General features: G+C 46.5%; 1 protein-coding gene across 4 annotated transcripts in view; it reads left to right on the forward strand.

Moving 5' to 3' along the window:
* Nucleotides 1-22,509, forward strand: part of FAM117A (family with sequence similarity 117 member A) — a 42,671-nt gene continuing 20,162 nt past the window's right edge. The window contains exon 1 of one of the 4 annotated variants that reach the window (XM_072780138.1): nt 1-211. In XM_072780138.1, coding sequence (XP_072636239.1) covers nt 16-211 — 196 coding nt within the window. In that variant the 5' untranslated portion in view covers nt 1-15. Of the gene's footprint in view, nt 212-16,303; nt 16,348-16,534; nt 16,638-22,106; nt 22,135-22,509 lie in introns of those variants that run through there. The other 3 variants (XM_072780140.1, XM_072780139.1, XM_072780141.1) reach the window with 3 other exon arrangements.

Below are 22,509 nucleotides of genomic sequence, written 5' to 3' on the forward strand. Positions count from 1 at the left end.
GCGGTCGGGCGGGCGATGGCGGGGGCCGCAGCGGGCGGCAGAGGCGGAGGTCCCTGGGGGCCGGGGCGCGGAGGGGCCGGGGGGCTCCGGCGGGGCTGCTCTCCCCCAGCCCCCGCCGGCTCCCCCCGGGCTGGGCTGCAGCCGCTCAGGGCCACGGTCCCCTTCCAGCTGCAGCAGCCGCACCAGCGCCGGGACGGGGGTGGCCGCGCAGGTGAGCCGGGCCTGGAGCGGGTACCGGGGGGAGGGGGGAGAGGAGCCGTTGGGGGAGGGGGGGCGCGTGACGGGGGGAGGGGTAGGGGGAGAAGGGTGAGGGGGAAGTGGATGGGGGCGAAGGGAGAGAAAGGGGGTCGCGCAGAGTCTGCGAGGGCGGAGGGGGAGAGAGCGAGGAGCGGTGAGCGCTGCGTGCGCCGCTGGGACAGTGTGCAGGGAGTCGGGGCCGGGAGGTGAGGGGAGGGACATGGCAGATGGAGGCTGGCTTTGGGGGCGTAACCGAAAAGTGGGCAGAGGTGTCGTATGGGGGTGAGTGGAAGATGCAGGGGTGGCAGCGAGGTGTGAGGAAGGAGTGAGTGTCGCATGATGGGGGCGCCCTGTGCAGGCTGGCGCTGGAGTGGGGAGCCGGTGGGCGCTGGACGCCTGCACGGGGAGGGGGAGGGGCATGGAGGAGAGCCCCGTAGAGCCATGTGTTACTTCTCCAACTTGAGTTTGGCCCCAGCATCCCGCTCTCCGGCTCTGGAGTTCCTCCCCCCACCCCACTTCACGTGCACTTCCCTTTATGCCACATCCCGGAGCTGATTTCATCCGAACCGAGCCGTTGGAATAAGTTAGTTTAACGGCTTTTACTACGGTACAAACGCTCCGCTCCGATTCCCTACATTCCTCTTGGTGCAGCGCAGAAGTTGTATGTTCCCAGATCATTGACCTGCTTAATATGGCTGTCTCATTCCAACCATCGTGTGCGTGTGTGTATAGTGCCCAGGCAGTTTGCCCCCTGCCTTTCCCTTCTACCCCCACCAAGGCTTTTTGTCCATGGCCTTGCCAGCCAACGTGGCAGTGGGGTGAGGGCCACAATCAAGTACACTGTGGCAAATACCCCCACTTTCTGAACAGCACTGAAACCGTGTCTTAATAGCAGCTTGATGTAGTGGGTGTGGGGAAACTAGGGAGGAGCAAGATTAACCTTGCTTTCACACTCAAAGCTCTGGTAGATCCCCCACAAAGGCAGGCAGTTCAGAATGGGAAAAAGAACCTACTTGCATGAGGAGGTTGGCAATAAGTTGAAAGTGAGGCTTGCATTTGATTCACACCAGATGTGAAAAAGATCATTGCACACTTCCAAAGCCTCAGAGTCTACCAAATGTACAAAAGTCATGGTCCCCGCCGTCTAATGGTTAACGACGTTCTCTGCATCAGAGTTGCTTGAGCTTTTTGCAATTACCAGGCTTGGTTGCTGCATACTCCCCTCCTGAAGTTAGAGCGGCTACAGTGCCTTTCTAGGTAGGAGAGTCTGAAGCAGAAGGTCCAAGTCTATCTGGATGGACCTCATTGTAAATGTTAACATTGCATCTTGGAACACAGAAATGGCCAAATCTGGTAGCAAGATGGAGACCAACTAGTAAAAGTATGCCTAGAATCTGGTGGTATAGAGCAGAGCAGTGCCCAGGCTCGTGCCTATCATGAGCTATAAAGCAAACCACAAGATTATAAACCTGTTGGTTTTGTTTGGACTTCCTTGGAGTCCAGGGAAGTTAGTAGAACAGCAAGCACCAGGACCTTAGTCACTTTTAGTAGAAATCAGCAGAAAGCCTGCCTATGCAGTAGCTGGAAATCTATTACTAGTCATCTTTTAAGAGCAGTTATTTTAGGTCTACTATAGAACTAAGTGAAAGGCACAAACACTGATGGGTGCTGTGGAATAGAGAAACCTGTAGGTTTGGATAACTGGGTTCTCTACATGGCCTCTTCCTTTTTTATAGGATCAGGGGCCCGAGGATAACTGGTAAAAACCATAGGATGCTAGAGGTCTGCATACCTTGTTGGATGATTTAGGGCAAGTGGAGTGGTCTCTTTTGTAGGGATTGGTCTGATGGGTCATCCCTCCACATTTTAGTATCCTAGAGGCATTAGTGAGGTCCTTCTCTGGTGTATAGTGGGATTATCTATAGCTTTTCAGTGAGACAGGAGAGAGGAAAGACAGAAGGAAAGAGTGGTCTGAGCCTGTGGACTTCCTTGTGAGCAGACATTAAGGGAATGTACCTGGCCTTTGGTTTGGGAGCACGTTGGCTCTGTGTGTTAACTTTACCGTCTACGTGTGTTCAGATTGTTTCCATTCTTTGCACTTGAGAAGTGGCAGAAGTGGTTTCCTCTAAACCAGTGGGGTATGTGCAGTAGGAGGAAACACCTTGGGTTCATAAACCCTTAAGAGAATCTTCCTGGCTTTGGGTGCCAGGATTCCTGAATTTCGAATCCAGGCCCTGCCATTTACTAGCAGTGTGGTGTGGAGGAGGTTTCTTAACTTCTGTGCCTCAGTTTCCTATCTGTTAAAATGTGAATCATAACTATATCATGAGTGAGCAGGTAGAAAGTGCCGAGGCACCTAGTAGGTGCCATCAGTGTTTGCCACTGCTTATATCATTACTTTTCCTCCACCTAGCCAAGATGAGAGCACTGTTGGCCAAAACCCATTGCCTTTCAGGCTTCAAAGAGCAAACCTATATTGGTCTGAAACCAGTACTGCAGGTTTCAGAATCTCAAGGCCTCCTCTTGCAGTTTTATTCCCTCATCTTTTAAAATGAGCTTTTCTAAACAGGGCTCCAGAACCCAGCTGTTTAAAAAGGCATGTGAGCTGGGACTGGGTTTCAGGGACAATTAGGTGTCCTCACTGTTTCTTTCCCATCCCGAAGTGACATGATGCTCAGGGCTATGCAGTTATTTCTCTACTCCACACCCTTTTGTGTTCCTGACAAGATATATTAGACCTTGTAAAAACAGGATGATGGTGTAAAGAACAGGATTTACCTTCTGTGGCCATTCATCCATGAGGGGTATCTTCATAAAGTGAGGAATGGCTTCATTTTTCTGAGCTGGGGCTAGGGATGTAGAAAGCAATGAGAAAAATAAAGGTCAAGTCTAAGAAAGCTGAGATCTACCCGTGGGGAATAGCAACCCAAGATAAATTTCTTATGGCAGGTCCCTCTTTAATTAAAGTCTCATTTGTGTCTTATGTCAGTATGTCAATTGGAGGCTGCTAATTTTTATGTTCTTCCAGGACTACTGATGGACAAAATGGGACTAGGAGGTGAATTGTTCTGGGTTCCAGTCTTACCTATCCTGTTTAGTGTCTCTGTCTCCACATCTCTAGAATGAAGATAATGTTTATTTTTATTATTATTATTATTATTTTGAAGATAATGTTTAATACAACTTTACAGATTCCCCTCTAGTGGACCAGACCCACTGGGGTCAGCTGGGTGCTGGGGGGGAGCCACATGTTGCCTCTGTACCTCCTCTGTCCACTAGAACCTTCTTAAACCAAGGGGTGGCAATTATGTCCTGCAGGCCAAATCTAGGCCTCTCCCTGCTTTTGTAAATAAAGTTTTATTGGAACACAGCCATGCTCCTTCATTTAGTATTATCTGGCTGCTTTTGCACTACGGTAACAGAGTTGAGTAGTTGTAATAGAGACTGTGAGGCCCACAAAGCTTAAAATATCTACTAACATGGCACTTTACAGGAAAAGTTAGCCTACCCTTCCTTGTCTTAAACAACGTTCCTTACCATTCATTATTCCTGTATAAAGATCAGTTTTAATGCATGTGGTGTACATCTCCTCAGAACATTCTAACAGGGTAAAGAAAAGTAACAAGCCTATATCCCCACTCATGTTTTAGGTGAAAAAAAAGAGGGGGGTCATCAGCTTCCAGGCAGTTCTCAGTATTTGTGGAAGATCAGCACATGTGAGTGGAGGTGCCCCCCCTCCCTGCCCCCACCCCGGCGGGCCGTTGTCAGGTGGCATGTGTTCAGTAGACACAAACTAATTTGGATTTACATAAAAGCTTGACTGTTAGGCAAATATGCATCCCCTCCCCTTAAGCCCCCTCCCAAACCACCCACAACTGCAGTGAACACATCTCAAATCAGTTGGAAATGGCTTTAGGTTTATCCCCTGTTTGGGATTTTTCTCGCTACCTTTTATTTTTTCAAACAGATCACTGACAGCTGGCAGTAGTTGTGGCTGCCTTAAAATACTAGCTTCCCCACAGGGACATAGGATAGGTTTATTTCATACATAAATTCGTTTCTCCAGGATAGCTGTTTTAGTGAATATAAGGCAGCATTGTTATTAACAATGCTATTGGTAATTATTAAACTTCTTTCCTTGCAATGGTTTGAAAACTTAGTTCTTGGGGGATGGGTGTTTAGATAGGTCTGGAACCACATAAAGGAGGTCCCTTATTTTAGAGACCTTGAAAAAAAGTCCTCATTAAATCATGGTCCCCCTGGACCCTGGTGCCAGGAGCAGTCCAACTTCTCAACGCCAAGGAGCCATCTTGCTGTAATGAAGCCAGGGTAGGGCAGTTAAAATCCTTTTAAGAGCTACAATCATTTTTGAAAACTCTGTGATTGAGGCAGCTTCTGTTTGGGAAGCATTAAACACTGCTTAGCCTGATGTTGCCAATTTGCTTTTGACAGCTTTGCTTGTGCCAGGCACATGGTCCCCAAAATGCACTGCTGAAGTCCATCTTAAATGTTACCACCAGTGACCACATCCTTGAAATTTCCGGGCCAAAGGAGTGTGGGTCCACATGTTCTTTCATGTTTTGGATAGCAAAGGATTATATATATATGGGAAGTTCTCCACTCATGTAACCTAGAGCTAGGATATTTTAAACCATTTGAGGTCAGCGGAGGAGGGGTGAGAACAAAAGTGGGTGTGGTGGTAAGAGAACATCATTCTCTCTGGTTCCAAATATAGTTATATCTCCAAAAAATTGGGGGCAGGATCGCAAAACTTCCAGTTATGGTGGCCATGTGAGTGTTGCCAAAGTGGTTGGTGGGCTTTAATGGCAGAGAATGCTTTATTTATATTTTTGGCTAGTTTAGAACTGAATGGTGTGATGGGCAGCAAGGCCACACTATTCTTGATCTTGTTCTCTTTTTAATTAAAGTGTAATTAACATACAGTGTTATATTAGTTTCAGTTGTACCACATAATTATTCAACAGTTCTGTACATTACTGTGTATTCCTCGATCATGTTGAAACTGTAAGAAATCAAACGTCCTTGGGGTGCCTGGCTGGCTCAGTTGGGAGAGCACGCAACTCTTGATCTCTAGGCTGTGAGTTCAAGCCCCATGTTGGGTGTAGAGATTACTTAAAAAAAAAAAAAAAAAAAAAAAAAAGAAATCAAGCATCATCCTCTGGATTTTTATACCTCTCCCATAGAGCCTTTGTGCCATAAGATTTCACACTTTAGGATGTGACATGTTCTGGAGGCAGGTCTGGTTTTGAAATCTTACACTATCACATTTAATCAAACTATTTGACACTAGCTCCAGTGCTTTCCTAGTCTTGCCTGGGCTTACTCTTATTCTACAGGCAGTTTGGAGCCCTTTCAAGGGATTGGGAGGGAAACCTTGCATTTCCTTCCCAGTTCAGAGTGAAGGTGGGTGCCCACTAGCATTTAATTGAGTGCGAGTGGACAATCTCTTCATGGGTTAATACGTTTTGCCCCACCTGGAAGTGGATAGAAGAGGAGCCAGGGAGAGTGGAAGCAGACAAAAGATGAGTAAGAAATCTGGCCAAACCTGCGTGTGTGTCGTCTCCCTATGCCTCCCCCTCCCACCCTCGGGCTGAGGGCTGAGTTGAGTCTTCATAGAGGGCTCCATTATTTGGTTTGCAGGGTTATGAATTAACCAAACACAAGCCGAATCTATTCACATTGTTAGGTCAAAACCAAATCCTGATCTCCGAGAGAAAAGAGTTTTGGATTATATTCGAAGTTATAAATTATCTGTGCTCCAGTTCCTCTCCAGCGGTGTAGAGCTTGTGAAGGGGCCGTTGTTCTTGGGAACAGCTGGATGGAGGGAGTTTCTCTACAGCTGGCTGCCCACACTCAGGCCTTCAGCTCTGGGTCCCCACCAAACCTCCTGGTTTTGAAAACTCTTCCTGGCACTTTGCTCTTCTCCCCCATGATTTTTTTCTCAGGGTCACTACAAAGCTGCATGCTCAGCTTGGAGTCATTTAAATGTTTATCCTCAGGCCCGAATAAGCCTCAGTTGACTTTTACTGTGTCAGAAAACCACAGCCAATCAAGGGTGACTTTAATGAATTTAAGAGAATGCTATCAAAGTATTTCATAACGGGGAATCTCTTAGCTCCAGCCCTTGGGGAACCTGGAACTGAAGTTGGGGCTCTGGACACCTACCCTGCCCTGCTCATGAGCCCCAGCCAGCTGACACTGGGGGTGGATGGAGTGCCTTGGGCTCAGCACTGCCTGCACATGAGCAGTTTCTGTTTCCAACTCCCTAATAAAAAGGGGTGGAGGTTGGGGGAGGCCTGGGAAGATTCCTCTGAGGGCTTTGGTTGATCTGAAGCAGCAGGCCTGTGATCAGGGATGATGAAGTTTTCTCTGAGGGTGCCTGAACGTGGCTCCTTAGAGGGTGGATAGTTATTTGGCAGGGCAGAACTGCAAGTCTGGGATGCCTCTTCTCAGACCCTCAGCTCCCTATCTCGTGAATGGAGTGTGGTTTTTCAAGGTGGAGAGAACTATGCTAATAAGCATAGGTCTAGTCTGTCCCCAGCCCTGTCACCTGAATCCCCTGTCATCTGATCCTCAATGAAACCATGTAGGGGAGCACTGAGGTCTCACCTCCTTAAGAGGGAAAGGTAGGATTAAACATAGGATTCTTAAAAGCAATGTCTAACTCGTCCACAAGAGAATAAAATATAAAATCAAATGGGAGGAGGCATAGAATAAAGGAACATTGGAGAATTAACAGGGATGTTTGCAGTAAGCTTTTTTTTTTTTTTTTTTTTTTTTTTTTTTTAATTGGCCAATGTATTATTCTTCCTAAGCTTAAATTAAGGTTTTGCTCTTCTCTTTTCCCTTCCCTTTCAAAAGTGGCATTGGCATGGCCCTGTCTGGTCAGCTGTGTATCTTCACTTTCTCAGATGTGTTTAGCCCCTTCAGCTCCATGCTGCAAATTGTGTGCCTGCCTTTTTAAAAGGTAGGCACCTCATGTTTCAAGTTCAAGTGCAATGGAACTCACCCTGCAGCTTGAACAGATTTGAGTGTTTTTGCAGAGGGAGGGCCAGGGCAGATGGGGAGTGTCGTGCTCAATAAATACTTGTTGGATTGAGTTGCTGGAAAGGCAGCCAGGGTGGGGAGAGTGAGCCACACTTCCCCCAGGCTCACTTGAAATGGTTTTTCCCACTTCTGGTCCCCACACACTGTGCCCCCTTTATAATACCTCTCTGCAGCTACTTCCAAGGCAACCTACCCCCCTCCCCCGCTGAAGTGTTAGTGTTCTCTCTCTCTTTAAATCACTGGTCTCCTATTCATCCTGGTCATTGGGCTTGAAGCCCAGCTGGTGGCAAAGACGTGGCATTTCCATGGATGTCATTGCTAGGCCTGTAGGTTCCCTTCCTCTCGCTTAAAGCCAGAGGGTGAGCTTGGGCAGTTAGTTACCAGGTTGATCCATGGAAACAGCCAACATTTAGGATTTTGTTAGGCTTTTGTTAAACAAACAAACAAAAAAGTCAGACTACTTGGCTTTTAGGCTTAGAAGCAGATATGGGTGACAGGCCAAGGAAACTGAGAGGAGTAGTGGGTATCCTTTCACTCCAGGTAGATTTACACCAAATTCCTCATAGTGCTATAATGGCAGAAAAATCAAATCTGAATCAGTGACTTTTCTAGACTGGGGGTGCTTCAGGCTTCACCTAGAGGTGTGATCAGGCTGGAAGCCCCCTCTCCCAAGCCAGGCACCATCTTGTTCTCCTTCTCCCCCCAACCCTGCCACGAGTTGGGAAATGCTACCAAGAAATGCTCTGTCTCATTCCCCACACCCTGGCCACATACACTGTCATCCATGGAGCCCATGTTCCCCAGCTGTTCAAGTTGTCAACCATGGACCTGGTGGCTTAGGCAAATGATTTTATAAATCTGCCCAGCTGTGGGTAACTTTGAACAGAGTAAAATTGCAATTGAGAGGAAACAAAGACAGCATCTTTTACCTTGCCCTCCCTTCTCCTTTTCCCTACCCCACACTGCTGTCCCTGTATGAGTTTTCTGTGCTAGGTGCGTGTTTGATCGCCCACATGGCTTTGAGAGAACCACCGCTGATAACACGTGCGCTCCCTGCCCCACACCTGCAAGTTGGCTGAAAACCTGCTGCACGGCCTCCATTTGGGGATTGTCTTTGTAACTCATACCCATCAGATATGACAGACAAACTGGGGTTGAGGGTGGAGCTGGATGGCATTTGGCGAGACGGAGGGGATGGAGCCAGAGAGCTTTTGCAGCATGACATAGCCTGATGCTAAGATTGGGAAGAAGGTGGGGCAAGTCACACCCATGTGGTGTGTGCACTTCCTACTGCCCAGAGCAGTCGCTGGACTGTCTCACTGGAACTGCAGTCCTGGGTAGTTCTGTGTTCACACGAGAAGGCAAAAACAGCTGCTTCTGTGGAAGAGTCTGGGAATCTCAAATCAATTTTTGTATTTTTCATGGAAGTTGAGTGTCTAGATGGCTCTAGTTTTAACCGTGTGTTCCGTTCATTTAGCTCCTTGTTGCTCCTGGTCAGTACTCTAGAATGTTTCCCATTCATCCTCATGATAGTCCTGCAGGTGCAGGTGGCATTGACTTGTTTTCGCAGATAAGTTAAATGAGGCCCGGAAAGGAAGTGACTTGCCCAAGACCATGTGACTTTAAAGCCGTTTTGCTCCTGATCCCAGGGTTCTTCCTACATGTGTGTGGTGAGTCCATTGTGAATTTCCTTGCAAGTTGGCATCCTCTCTGCTGCCTACCTAGCACACGCCCAGCCTGCGTTTCCCTTCTGCTTGTATGCCTGTATTCCAGGAGCAAACATTCATATGTTCAGTTGGCCCAAAGTGAATTGGAAAGGAAAGTGGGCTGGAAAGAAGTCTCTTGTTCCTTCAGCACCCCATAAGTGACTATTCACTTGGTGTGGCTATTTGGAAGGTGATGGCTATTCCATTAAATGTGTGATACTTGTGTGGCTTTTGGGTGTCTCCAACTGGTTTGAGATAAGCGATTTCCATGTAGCATGAGAAGCTAACCAGGGACAGTTAGGCCTAGGAGGCAGGCAGGCTTTTCTTGTTCTTGTGGGGTCATGGTCATAGTAACTGAGCTTGGGGCTGTGTCAGGGAGACACTTCTAAGATGGAGCTTACAGGAAAGAGGGTGTCTTTCTTATGTGTGACTACATGAAACCCCGAGGAGCACTTGGGAATAGATGTGGGTGGTGCATTCTTCTGATGGGACGTAGGTTCAGGTGGCATTACGTCACAATGACAACTTAGTCTTCCATGTAGGGAACTCCTGGTGCAAACCATCCCTGTGCTCTATTTGAGTATGTTCCCTTCTTCTGGCTTTAGGTTAAGTGGGAGTGGTGTCATTGCAATACATGATAGTGCCTTTATGAGACAAGTGTGCGCCCAGTAAAGGAGAATAGCAGGGACTTGACTTCAGGAGAAAGCTCCATCTAGGGACTTGGTGTCATGAATTGCCCAGCCTGCTTCATGGAGGTTACCTAGCCCTCCTGAGAGGGCAGGGCAGGTCTTATCCCCTTACCTCTTACGAAACCAGATTTTGTATGGAATTCTTGAATGTCCTGATAACCATATACTTATGTGCAACCTTTCTTTGCCTGTTACTTCTCAACTTCATAAGATAAAATCTCCTTATAATGAACATTCTAAAAAATAATTCTGTATAATAAAGCTATATCCATGGTTCATATAAATGCTTTGTTGTTTTTTTGTGTGGTTTTTGTTGTTTAAAGAAAAGAGTACACAGCCTCTTCTTCTGTATCAGGTACTTTTTCTGGTCCCTGTCCATGTAATGGTTCGTCCCTAAGCCAGGGCCCCTGAGTACTAGCTGTCCGCCTTGGCTGCAGGGAGGGGAGAGAAGAGCAATGGAGCCATCACCAAGTAGCAAGGCCCTCTTGTTTTCATTTCATCTCGAACCTCTCACCCTCCTATACATCCCTGTTTTCGAGCAGAACAAGCGTACAAAAACCCAACAGTGTTTTATCTGAGTGTGTGTGAGTCTTGAGCATGTAGGTGCTGAGTGTAAGCATGTGTGTGTGTGCAAATGTGTGAAAAAGTACATGTGAAAGAAAGCAAATGACAAAGCAGGTGGGGCAAATGTTTCCCTGAAGGAGAACATGGCTGAAGGTTATACGGATGTTGTATGCACTGCTCTTGTTCTACTTGTATCTGTGAGTTTGAAATTACTTCCAAATAAAAAGTAAAAAAAATGAGTACATGCTAGACTAATTTGACGGTACCAGGAGTTCTTGAGAGTGGAAGTTTTCTTCATCTTACAACATCTCTTATTCTCCCCATTTAACAGACAGCAAAACTGAAGCCCAGAGAAGTCAAGTGACCTGAATTCACATAGCATACTGGGCCCGGGGCAGGATGTGGGCCTAAGTATTGACCACTGTAGTAGGCCACTCAGGAGACTAGACTGCGACTTGTCCTTACTACCTGAGCTGGACAAGGTGGCATCAGATTCCAGGAATGATCAGGTGCCTGCTGCGGTGTGCCCACGCCCTGTCCATGCCCCTAGCAGGGGCTCCGTGGGGTTGCTGCAGTCTGCTCAAGTGCACTGAGCACACTCAGGATGTCCAGGTACCTTCTCGGGACAACTGCTTACTTTTTCTAAGAAACATTCTTTCTCTGCTCTTAACTGTTTATGTTTCTTAAAGAGCCTGAGATCAGAAGCCATGGAGTAATTCTTGTGCCGGAGCCATGGAGTAATTCTACTTCGAGTTTTTATGTCAGAGATCTGAGGGTAAAAGCAGTCGGCTTCAGCATGGAGAGCAATGCCAGAGCATGGGCCTGGGCCAGACAGCTTTCTCAGCTGTGCACCCTAGTCGGTTTGTGAAGGCATAGGAGCCCAAGGGAGGACATTTGTGTGGTTTGGTGCAGCATGTCTGACCAAGTGGACAGGAATTACAACTCTGTACACAAATTGGGGGCTCACTGTCCATCAGTGAGAACCTGCCAACCACAGGGCCCAAGGTGGGGTACATCTGATCATCTTAGGGAGCCAGGTGGAGGGAGAGGTTCAGACACTGCTGTTTGCTTCCTGGCTCCTCTAACACCAAACCACATACTCTACATCCCTCTGTGCTCCTTGAAGGCACTAGAATCATTCCTGACTGTTTTGCTTACTGATTATTTCCTGTATTCTCCCTCCACCCCCAGCAGCTTCCAGAATTAGGATAATTGAATGAGATATACTCCACTTCATAACATAGAACAGTTTTGAAAATCTTTAGTTTTAGCATGTGTCCTTTATCTGCAGGGCCTCCTGGCAGCCACCCTAGAGCCATGAGATTGAGGTTAAGTTGGCATCAAAAGATTTTTTTTTCATGGCCTCCAGCCAGTTATGTGAAATAGACCTGTGAACATTTACTATATTATTACCCCAGCTTATATATACTTAGATTGCTGGTCTTTAGGCAGTTATAGTTATCCCCGCTATTCTCTGATTCTTCTTGGCTCTGTCCTACCCCAAAATAAGTGCTGGGTGAATGACATCCCTGGTCAGAACAAGATGTAGGAGGATGAGGAAAAGCTGCCGCCCGCCCCGATTCCTGTTGGGTTGTGTGCAGCATGGAGGTGTGCAAATGGCCAAAGGGTCTCCTTAAGACAGCAGTAATGGAGCCTTTGTGTTTCAATTCTTAGATGTATAGATAGAATGTCTTGGTAATTAACATCCCAAACTATTTTCCTGGATCAAATTCTCCTTTATTTCAGGAAGCTAAGCCTTTTCTTTGCCTGACTTATAAAAGAAGACACTAGACCTTGATTCTAAGAGCAGACACAAAGCTCTTCGGGGGTGGGGTGGGGGTGGTGGTTGATCACCAGTGCTGTGTGTTGCCCTGTCCATCTCTGCCTCTGGAAGCACATGTAGCGAGGTGACCTGACAAGTGTCCTTCTGCTCTGAAGTCATCAGTGGTCTCGGGCATACACTGATGGTAGAGAAAATCTTCCCAATATTATACCTTTCAAGGCTGTTTCTGGAGGGGCCATCTGATCTTGCTTTTCAGACTAGGTTTACCCTGGAGGCACTGCTTAACCTTTGAGCCTCCCTTAGGAGATCCGAACAACTGGCAAGACAAAAGCTGCAGCACAGGGGTTGCCCTGGAATGTTGCCCAGCACACTTTGGGGTTTTTCCACCGGTAGGGCAACAACCTGGGAATTTGCCTGGGACTTGGGGTCAGGCTGGATTAGGTCCAAGATGTCAGAGTCCAAGGGGGGAACCACTGGGTGGGATATAGTGGACTCTTGGGTATCTCCCCTTTGCAGCTGGGGACACAGTAGAACTTGCAGAAGGAGATGGAGGTAACCAGAGAAGACTTTCTGCAAGTGGGACGGTGTGGTCCATGCAGTTTTGTGAGGCTGCCAGGGACGGGCAGAGTGACCCTAGTAGGATTTCAGACCCTGAAGGCAAAGCAAATCCTGTGACCGGAACTTCCTGGTCCTGAATAATTGAGCAATTGCTTCTTAGGAGCCCCCCTCCCCACTCTTCAGCCCCAAGCAAAATGAGCCTGACAGGTTCCAACCTAGTGAGGTGTAGCCAGTGAGCAAACCTGCCCTCTGAGCTCTGATGTTGGCTTGCCTCGTCATGTGATCAGACTTTCTGCCTGTGGCTAGCCACAGGTAAATTGAGTGCTGTTTATACCCTCTTGCTTGGTCTGGGAGCCCGGAGCACAGCTGTCTGATCAGGCTAGGTAAGGCAAATCTCTCTTTGAATGTGCGCCTTCCCCGCTTCCCCCTTAACTTATCTCGCCCCAGATAATAGCATGGGCTCTGAGCTTTCCATTTAGCTGAATTGGTCAGTGCCATCTCTTATTTACCCTTTAATAGTTGGGGAATTCTAGAACTAGTCAGGCTCAGACTCCTCTGCTGTACTTCCCTGCCTTCCAGGGAGAGGGGGGCTGGGGGGAACTCCTGAGATGTCTGGGGGCATGTAATTCTCTCTTCTCAGAGCTGTTCAGGGGTAGACTCCATAGTCTTCCTCCTCCAACTGTGATGAGCAAGGTCTTCCTTTCACCTAGCTGGACTCTTTCCTATTCTCACTCAAGTCTGTTGACTTCCCTTCATTTTTGCATCCACATAGAAGAAGACTGATAAATTCTAAATCTTTTTTGCCATTCCCATTCCATACCTACCTTCCTGTCAGCCATTTTTATCCTCCCATAAGATCTCCCTGGTTTCAATGTTCCCGTGGAGGAGCAATAATGGCAGATGGATGCCCAGCACTAACATTGCTGGGCATAGCCGAGGTTCTGTCCAATTCCAGCTGTGTTTCTGGACCAGTAGGAGCCCCTTCATTCTGCCCACAGTCTTGGCCTTGCTCCTGGGATGATGTGACCTTTCTTAATTTAACATTGCCTCCTTCACTCAGTATCTTTATTCTACTTTGTATGATTTACATCTTTCAATTCCTTGCTACAGATTAAGCCTCATTCAGTGTTTCGTTTCTTCTTGCCCACCTTCCCGTTCCCCAAATTAGAAGTCCAGAGCAGTGACCCAATTGAATTTGACTACAGCCTGCCAAGATGGAAATGCTGAAGGGTTTAGATCCTTGCTGAGGAGTGAATTGAATTTCCGTTTTCCCAAATTAAGCCAGTTCTTCCCCTCCTCCCCGACTTTATTTTGGAAGAATTTCAAACCTACAGAAAAGTTATAAGCACAATGTTCACCCACTTATCTTTCACCTAGGCTCACTGAAAATTTTTGCTACAATTGTCAAATCTCTCTTCTCTCCTGTGTATTACATCTGTGTGTCTAGATTTATATGTACATCTGTATGTGTTTGTTTTGAACTGTCTGAAAATAAGTTGTAAATATGACACGTTTTGCCCTTAACTGCAGTGGCATCTCCTGAGAATAAGGCCATTCTTCTATGTAATCACGATATCATTATTACCCTTAAAGAGATTATCTATAATCCTGTATATCTAGTATCCAGTCCATTTTCAAATTTCACCTCTGATTGCTCTTCTTTTTTTTTTTTTTTTTTTTTTTAATTTTTTAAGTAATCTCTATACCCAACATGAGGCTGGAACTTACAACCTTGAAATCAAGAGTCCCATGCTCTACCAATTGAGTCAGCCAGGCGCCCTTTGTTTTGTCTTTGGGCCAGAATCCAGTCAAGATTCTTATTTGGTTAAAAAAAAAAAAAGAAAAGAAAAAAGAATAAGAAAAAAATTCGTACTTGTTTTTTTAAAGAGTTTATCTAGAATTCCTCTCCCACTCATGTTTTTGATTTTTGGTTTTGAGTGACTTTGAAAAATGTGGACCAGTTCTGCCTTCTAGTTATCTCACATTTTGGATTTTTTCTGTTTTTTCATGGTGGCAATGAACTTGTTCCTCTATCCTCTCTATTTCCTGCAAATGGAAAGTTAGGTCCTAGGGCCTGATTTGATTCAGGTAAAATACTTTTAGCAAAAACATTTCATGGGTGAAGTTGTATACTTTATATCACTTTAGGAGGCATATAAGGTCAGAGCATCCATTACTAGTAATGGCTAAATGATCACTTGAGGTGGTGGCCACCAGACTCCCCACTGTAAAAATACATTATTCTTTTATTTATTTTTTTTAATTTTTATTTATTATTTATGATAGTCACACACACACAGAGAGAGAGAGAGAGAGGCAGAGACACAGGCAGAGGGAGAAGCAGGCTCCATGCACCGGGAGCCCGACATGGGATTCGATCCCGGGTCTCCAGGATCGCGCCCTGGGCCAAAGGCAGGCGCCAAACCGTTGCGCCACCCAGGGATCCCACATTATTCTTTTAATAAGTGGTTTATGGGGTGATACTTTGGCATTAGTTAAAATGTTCTGTTCCCCACAATATTTCTTCCAGTGGTGTGGCACCCACTAATGACTCTTCTAATAGATTACTTTGGGAGTTTTATAAAGCTAATTCTGAATGAACACTTATGGATGTGAATATGGACATGAGAAGCTCAAAGGAGATATAAAAATATTTTTCTTTTGGTTTTTGAAATCATCGGTGTAGGGGGAAAGCAACAAAATGGGGTCAGTCAAATTCTGTCAAAGACTAGGTATTTTGTATGAGTTGGTATTGATATTAAATTGAGTAGTAGTTGCTTACCCTGGCAGTTTGCTTAGGTCAGGGGAAGGCAGGTTGGCTGGAGCTAAAAATAAGTCCTAATTGGTTCACAAAGCAGAAATTATTTTGATTGGAAGTTCTTCATAATTCTGTTCCTATTTCCTTTTCTTTCTTTCAGGCAGTTTCTGCTCTCCTTACTAGAAAAGGAATCTCTCATTTTTCATTTGTCTTCTCACCCTTGACCCACCCAAGATACCCAGTGAGTAAAACAGTGTTCCTGAGATCCAGGTATGATCACCCTGGTTCCTAGCAAGGGAAAAAAGTAGAACCCTTCCAACCTTGGACTAGTTCCTGAACCAAAGCAGCCAGGCAGTCAAGACAGTTGAATCTGACGATGGAACACAGGGATCCAGGTCTTCTGGGGAGAAAAGATCTGCATCTCAGTTTCCTCTGTGACACTGGAGAAATCAGTTCACCTCACCTGTGACCTGCCCCCGCGCTCCCCCGCCCAGAAGCTCTGCATCCTTTTCCATAGATGAGTTCACGAGAGTATAGGGTGCACACCTTCAGAGCAGAAATCGGCAAGTTTCAATCACAGATGCGCTCTCACAGGGTTCATTATAGATGAACCTCCTCTATCTCTGGTTCTTCCTCTCCCTCACTTATCTTACAAGACTACCTGAGAGCTGACTTGGATGTCATGATTTCTTCTTGACTTGATAGGAATCAAATTGTTGTAAGAAGTGAAGATATAGAAGGGTTTATGCCTGTCCTCTGAGTTTATGGGCCACCCAGAGATTTGTCACTCCCAAATAACCATGGGTGGGGTTTTTTTTTTTTTTAAGAAGAAGAGGGCAAGGCTATGTGCTATTTATGCTATTCTTGCAGAGGCCAAGTGGATCCCAAAGGAAAAAGCATGCTCCAATCACTAACTGCTAGTATTTTGTTTTGCTTTAAGAATGTTGAAATCCTACAGAAGTCTTCAGAGAATTCAGATAAAAGGTGAAAAGTTCACACCACTTCCTTTTCTTCTAACTGCAGCTTCTTGAGAATTGAACAACCGTCTAAATAACTGGTGTCTACTCTATTTAAATATACATACACACACGCACGCACACACGCACACTTGGGATCACCCTTTTTCCTCGCTGATACAAAGACTGTATTCCTTATTTTTTTCCCCCCACAGTGACCTCTCTAGATGGGTTTCTCCTGGCGCTTCTTTCCAGTTCCCATAGATGTGATCTGCGTGCTGGGAAGTCAGACACATAGCCAGAAAGAAATATTTTCATGTGAGCTGCACACTTAACCGTGGAATTAGTAATTAACAGAGGGCCTGGCCAAGTAGTTTTTTCATGCGTATACAAATATCATCACTTCTCCCTTTAGATATGCCTCCTTGGTAAGGGAAATGTGATGCTACTCTTCTTTCCTTCTTTCTTTTTCAATCTAGTTTCTGTAGCTTCTTCTCCCCATTGTGGCTGAAATGAGCTGCTTGCTTGGTATTGAATAAAGTGTTTTAAGCCCCAGCTTTATTCTTCCTGCCAGGATGGATGGGTTCTCCTTGGGCTTTCCAAGGAGGGCTTCTAACTCTTGTACAGTCATATTGGGAATTTCAGTTTGACCACAATTTCCCTCCAAAACCCACACACATCCCTGAGTTAAGCAGTTTAGCAGCGCTAGGCCACAGGTTGCTCAGAAGACTGCCTGCAGTGTTTAATCCCAACTCGCATACCAAAATGGAAAAAGAATCCCTATAAAGCTGCTGGAGGGGAACTTCCCCAACTTAACTGCCAATCTGTTATTGGGGAACTGTTTAGAAATTCTGATTCCCTGGTTTACTTTGCTCCTCTCCAGATTAGCATACTCCTCTCCTTCCCCACCCCCAGCAAAAGCACTGTATCACAGCTGGTGGGGGGTGGGGGACAGGGCAGGACCTGCTCCCCTGATGGCCAGCCAGTCTGTGTGCCCGGCCTCACCTTCCTATACTGCCTCACCCCTGCCTACTCCTCTTTCTGAAGGAGGATCAGTGATGGAAATAAGCAGATTGTAGAAAAACGTGTCTAATATCTCATTTTATTAAAAAGATGCATACATGCATGCACACGGAGAGATCAGGAAGGATGTGGATAGGTGGCAATCTCTGAGCCGGGGACCAGCACAGTTTTTATTTTTCAGTTTTTGCTCATCTGCATTTTCATGTTTCCTCTAAAAAGGTACAGCTTCTGCTATATTAAGCTATCTGTCTTTAAGAGGAGCAGTGAGAAGACTAGGGCTAATAATGCTTCAAAGCCCAACAACGTGAGAAAGTGTCTCATAGCTCATTTGTTAGACCAGCTAGTTGTTGAGTTTGGGCCACATGTATGATCTCATCGGCTGTCCTTCTGCCTTCTGCAGTCCTTCTTGGGTATTTTGGGATCACTGGGCCTCGTGTTAATGGAGGGTGGGGAGAATAGCCTTGTCTCACTCCCCAGGCTTCTCCTACATTGCTTCGAAGGTAGTAATGTGAGTGAAGCAGCTCCCCCTAGATGCCCAGCTGGGACCCTTTGGCCAGCCACTGGTTTCTCCTTGTGAGCTGCCAAACCTCCACCCCACACTATCTGGCCAAATTGAGAAAGGCAGCCACAAAAGCCTCACTTCCTGCATCATCTGCTGCCTTCCCCTGACCCCCTCTTGCTCTTCTTCTAAGTGCTGTCATCCTTCTCCTTTGGGTTCCCAGGGTGGGGGGTTGCTGGTGTGGTCAGGCCTGAGCTGATTTCTAGCCAAGGAGAGGAGGGAGCTGCGGAGACAGTTTGGTGGTCCTTCTGAAGAGGCATTGGCTGGGGGGACCCCCAGGGGCTGTGCCTGGTAGCCTGGCCCTTAGGGATTATAGCAGCCTTGTGCACTTCACCCATGTCGGTAGCTGCGTGCACTCCTCCCATATCACCGGTGCTCGTAGACTGGCTCATCATAGGCGCTCAAAATCTGCTCACTGGAGGAATTAGTCAGTATATGGTGGTGCACCAGGCCCCTCTTGGCTGTTCTCGGTCCAATGTCTTGTCTGCTCTGTGCTTTCTGCCCTCTGGTCTAACCCTTCAGTGCTCAGACACCTGACTACTGGCGCTCTCCACTTAGAACCCCTGTCCTCGAAGCCATACAAATGCAGCAGTTGGGAAACAGAACCAAGTGTCTCTGGAAGATAGCACCTAAGGCTTCTTATCTCCGGTGTGTGCTGTTTTGTTTTGTTTTTTCCATTTGCTGTTGCCCAAGAACCCAAGCATCCGCCACTGCTCAGCTGCATGGTGAAATGGCCTGGCCCTGTGCCAGGATGCTTCGCCAGGTGGTTGGGCTGTGGAGGCTGCTGCATGCGATGGGCCGATAATACCCCACAGCACTGTAAACAGGACACTCCACCCTCCTGCAGGCACCCAGCCGGTGCCCCGGCAGCCTGCTGCTTTGTCATGACCCGTCATGATATGGGCGTCCCTTCTCAGATAGGGGAGCCGATTGTCCTCTTGCCCTCCCCCTGTTTCCCAAATCTGAGAGGGTACTTTCCAGAAATGAAACAGTTCAGCTTCCAACCACAAGCAACCGTTGTAACTTCTCAATGCTGCTTCTTTGACCATAATCACACAATGGCAGGGCACAACCCAATCCCCAGATCTTTCCAGTGTATCCATGAGGGATGAGCCCATGAGGCTCCTATTTTGACTATATTGGCTTGTGAGATTTCTTTGGGACGTTCCCAACTGAGCAAGGGCTCCGTGGGCAGCACAGGACATACAGGCAGCCTCTCCATTTCCTCAAGGTGGTGTCCATGCTGGCTCAGTCACTAGGCAAGGCTTTGACAGTCTATAAAGAAGTGTGGGATAAGGAAGGGATAGTGTGGTCGGGACTCATTCTGTGTGTCTTTTCTGGGCTATCTTCTTTTTCTAGGCTCTTTTACCCCCACATTCTATCCTTAAGAATTGTGGAAGAGGGAGGGATTAAGTGACATTAACTGGTTCAACCTAATCAGTCTAATGAAGACTTTAAAGCAGTTTTGCATCTCACCTTCTGTTCTTGAGAGCACTTCTAGGAAGTAATGTAGGCTGGGATTGAGCACCCACCTGCCAGATGAGAGAGTAGGCCCAGGGAGGTTGGGTGTTGTTGACTGCTATAGCATCAGGAGAAAGGTAGAGCCTTGGTCAGAACTGGGTCCCTCACATCTGAGCCTCTTCTGGATATTGGGGAGCCACGCCGCTCCAGCCTGTTGCTCCTTTGAGGATGGTACAACACCCATCACTGTCTGATTCTAGCTTTGGTTTGTGTTGTATTTGGGGGGAACTTGACACACTGGTTTAGCCCTTCATCAGTTTCAGCACCCAAATTAGCAGGAGCTCACCAAACCATTTAGGGCCAGGTTTTTGAAATAAGTGGTAAGTTTTCTTTACTTATCAAAATCTAATTTTTCAAAAAGTGCTCCCCTTCCTATTTTCTGGATGAGAAGGGAAACACGGCATTTTACTCTCTTCAGTGGTGTCAGGACATGCCAAGAATTGGGGGTTGGGGAGGGGAAGTGGGGACTTGCTGAGTCTCTGAGACAGAAGGTGGTTCTGTCACCATGTAACTGGTAGGAACTGTGCCAGTGATAGGATGTGGTCACCCTAGAAATAAGGCTGAGGCCGAGCTGTCTCCTAAAAGGAAAAGAAACGGAGTCAAGGCCTCCAATTTGACCTCAATGCAGTGAGATCCTCACAGATCTGGCAGAGAGGAGGGCATGCGTTGCCCTGGTTCTGGATTGGGTTGCTCAGTTTCTCTCCATTCCTATCTGTTCCCTCTATCTATCTTTTCTTTCTTTCTTTCTTTTCTTTCTTTCTTTCTTTCTTTCTTTCTTTCTTTCTTTCTTTCTTTCTTTCTTTCTTTCCTTCCTTCCTTCCTTCCTTCCTTCCTTCCTTCCTTCCTCCCTCCCTCCCTCCCTCCCTCCCTCCCTCCCTCCTTCCCTCCCTCCCTTCCTTCCTTCCTTCCTTCCTTTTGTGTGTTTTTTTTTGGTTTTTTTTTTGTATATGGAGAGCAAGTCAGGACCCATGATGCCCTCAGAGTCTTTGTGAATCACTTTGGTCAAAGGTAGCCAGAAAGCACGTAGAGTTGACCAGGGTGGGTGGGTGGATTCTTGCAACAAATTCCAGGATTCTAGGTCCTCCCTTTGCCCGGGAGTACTGGGAGTACGATCCCATCTCTGATTACTGCCTTTGAGGTTGGATTTCTACTGTAGCTTGTGAGTGGGGTGGGATATGAGGGGTAATGTGAACTTATCGAATGGGTGCGGTTTAAATTGTCCCTGGGAGATAGTAGAATCCCAAGGTTTCAAAGACTTCAAAAAAACCCAAACCAACCAACCCGAGAAACAGAAAGTCAGTATAGACATCTGGGCAGTGCCTGCCATCAGAAGACTCCCTTCCCTGAAAAGGAACTAAAAGTCCTTTCTGCAGGTGTCTAGGCAGTTATCCCTGCAACCTCAGAGGGTGTTCCTGATGCCAAGGGGCTGGAAGCCCACGTGGGGTGATTGAGGAGGAAGGAGGCTTGGGTTTAGGCATAGGACCACATCAGACCTCATGGGCAACTGAGTCCAGTCTGAGGTAGGTTCTCCCTGGGCCTTGGTTCCCTAATAGTCCCCCCAAGCCCCTTTCAGGGATGACCAGAGAGTAAAGACTCAGATGAAAAGACTGTAGAGATGGGGCAAAACTTGAAAGCTCTATATAAATACCAGAGAGCCCTTGTGGTCTCAGTGAAAGAAAAATCTCAAGGAGGCTTTTGCAGCAGCTTCTGCTGAGGGGCTCAGGAGGCTGTTCTCAGAGATCCCCTTTCTTTGCTGCTTTCCCTGCCCAGGAGTCATGGCCCTCTTTCACACAGTGATGAAGCAGCTATCAGGATCACCTTGTTCTGGCCTTTAAGCCAACCTCTTGCTCATCTGCTTCCCACCTGCCTCTCTGCTGTTCTGTTATATAATCCTGTAAACTTGTTTTCTGAGGCTACCACCTGCCTCATCCCTGGGTTCTCATGTATGGTTTTGGAGGACCATAGGGCAGCAGTGTTGTGTCTGACCTGCCTGCCAGCATGCATCAAAACCTCCCCAAAATACCTGGATTGTCACCTTTTGGTCTCAAACCCAGGATAGGAAAAAGAGTGGTTGGTTGACATGCTAGTGTGGGAGATGAAGTTGGGGCTTGAGCCCAGCATGCCTATCACTGACTTACTGGGTGACAAGATACGGAGGAGAAGAGAGAGGTCAGACCTTCCTGAGTCAGAGAAAGGAAGAGACAGGCAGCCCTGGGGGCTTTACTCATGGGGAGTGGGTTGAGCATGGATGTACAAGGCAGACAAACTGAATCCATGATATAATTAGAGCAGTTGTTCCCTTTAGTAACAGTTTTTGATTTTACACAAAAACTCAGGTGTCTGCCATTCGCCAGCCCAATGTTTCATCACTGTATGGAGGTATAAAGATAAGTTAGAGACAATCTTTGGCTGCAGGTTGTTTATTACCTAGGAGTTAAAATACCCATAATCCAAGAGGGTGCTAAGTACTAGAAGAGTACAAAGTGCTGAGGAAAATCAGAAAATTCTGAGATATTCCTTCCAGAAAATCCAGAAGGCTTTGTGGAGGTGGAGGCAGTTAGGCTGTCCCTGACCCACAGGGCAGATTTCGACCCTGGGCACCTGTGCAAAACCTTAGAGGAAGGAAGTCACAGGACATAGGTAGGAAATGATGCATAGTACAGCCTGTTCAGGACATAGAGACCTTGAAGAGGAATGAAATGTACAGGAAAGGTAAGTGGGACCAGAACCTGAGGCCTTTGACTATTGTCTTTAAAAATGAGCCTTTGAAGAGTTTTAACAGAAATGTTAAGATCTTTTAAAAGGATGTCTTGCGGATCAATATATACTGTTTGGAAAAGTGTTTATGGTATAAGGTGAAAACATATTGTAAAACAATTTGTACAGTATGATATCATTTTTTATTTTAAAGCACATACACAGCAGCAGTCTGGCTGACAAGGATAGTGATTATCTCTGGATGTCAAGATTTGAGGTTTATCTTTGTTTATATGTTTATATATTTCCTGACTTTTCTGCAATTCACACTTACTACTTTTGTAATATATCATTTTTCTTTGTTTTAAATGAGCACATATGATAGCTGAG

Source organism: Canis lupus, chromosome 16, assembly GCF_048164855.1.
Source record: "Canis lupus baileyi chromosome 16, mCanLup2.hap1, whole genome shotgun sequence".
Taxonomy (NCBI): domain Eukaryota; kingdom Metazoa; phylum Chordata; class Mammalia; order Carnivora; family Canidae; genus Canis; species Canis lupus.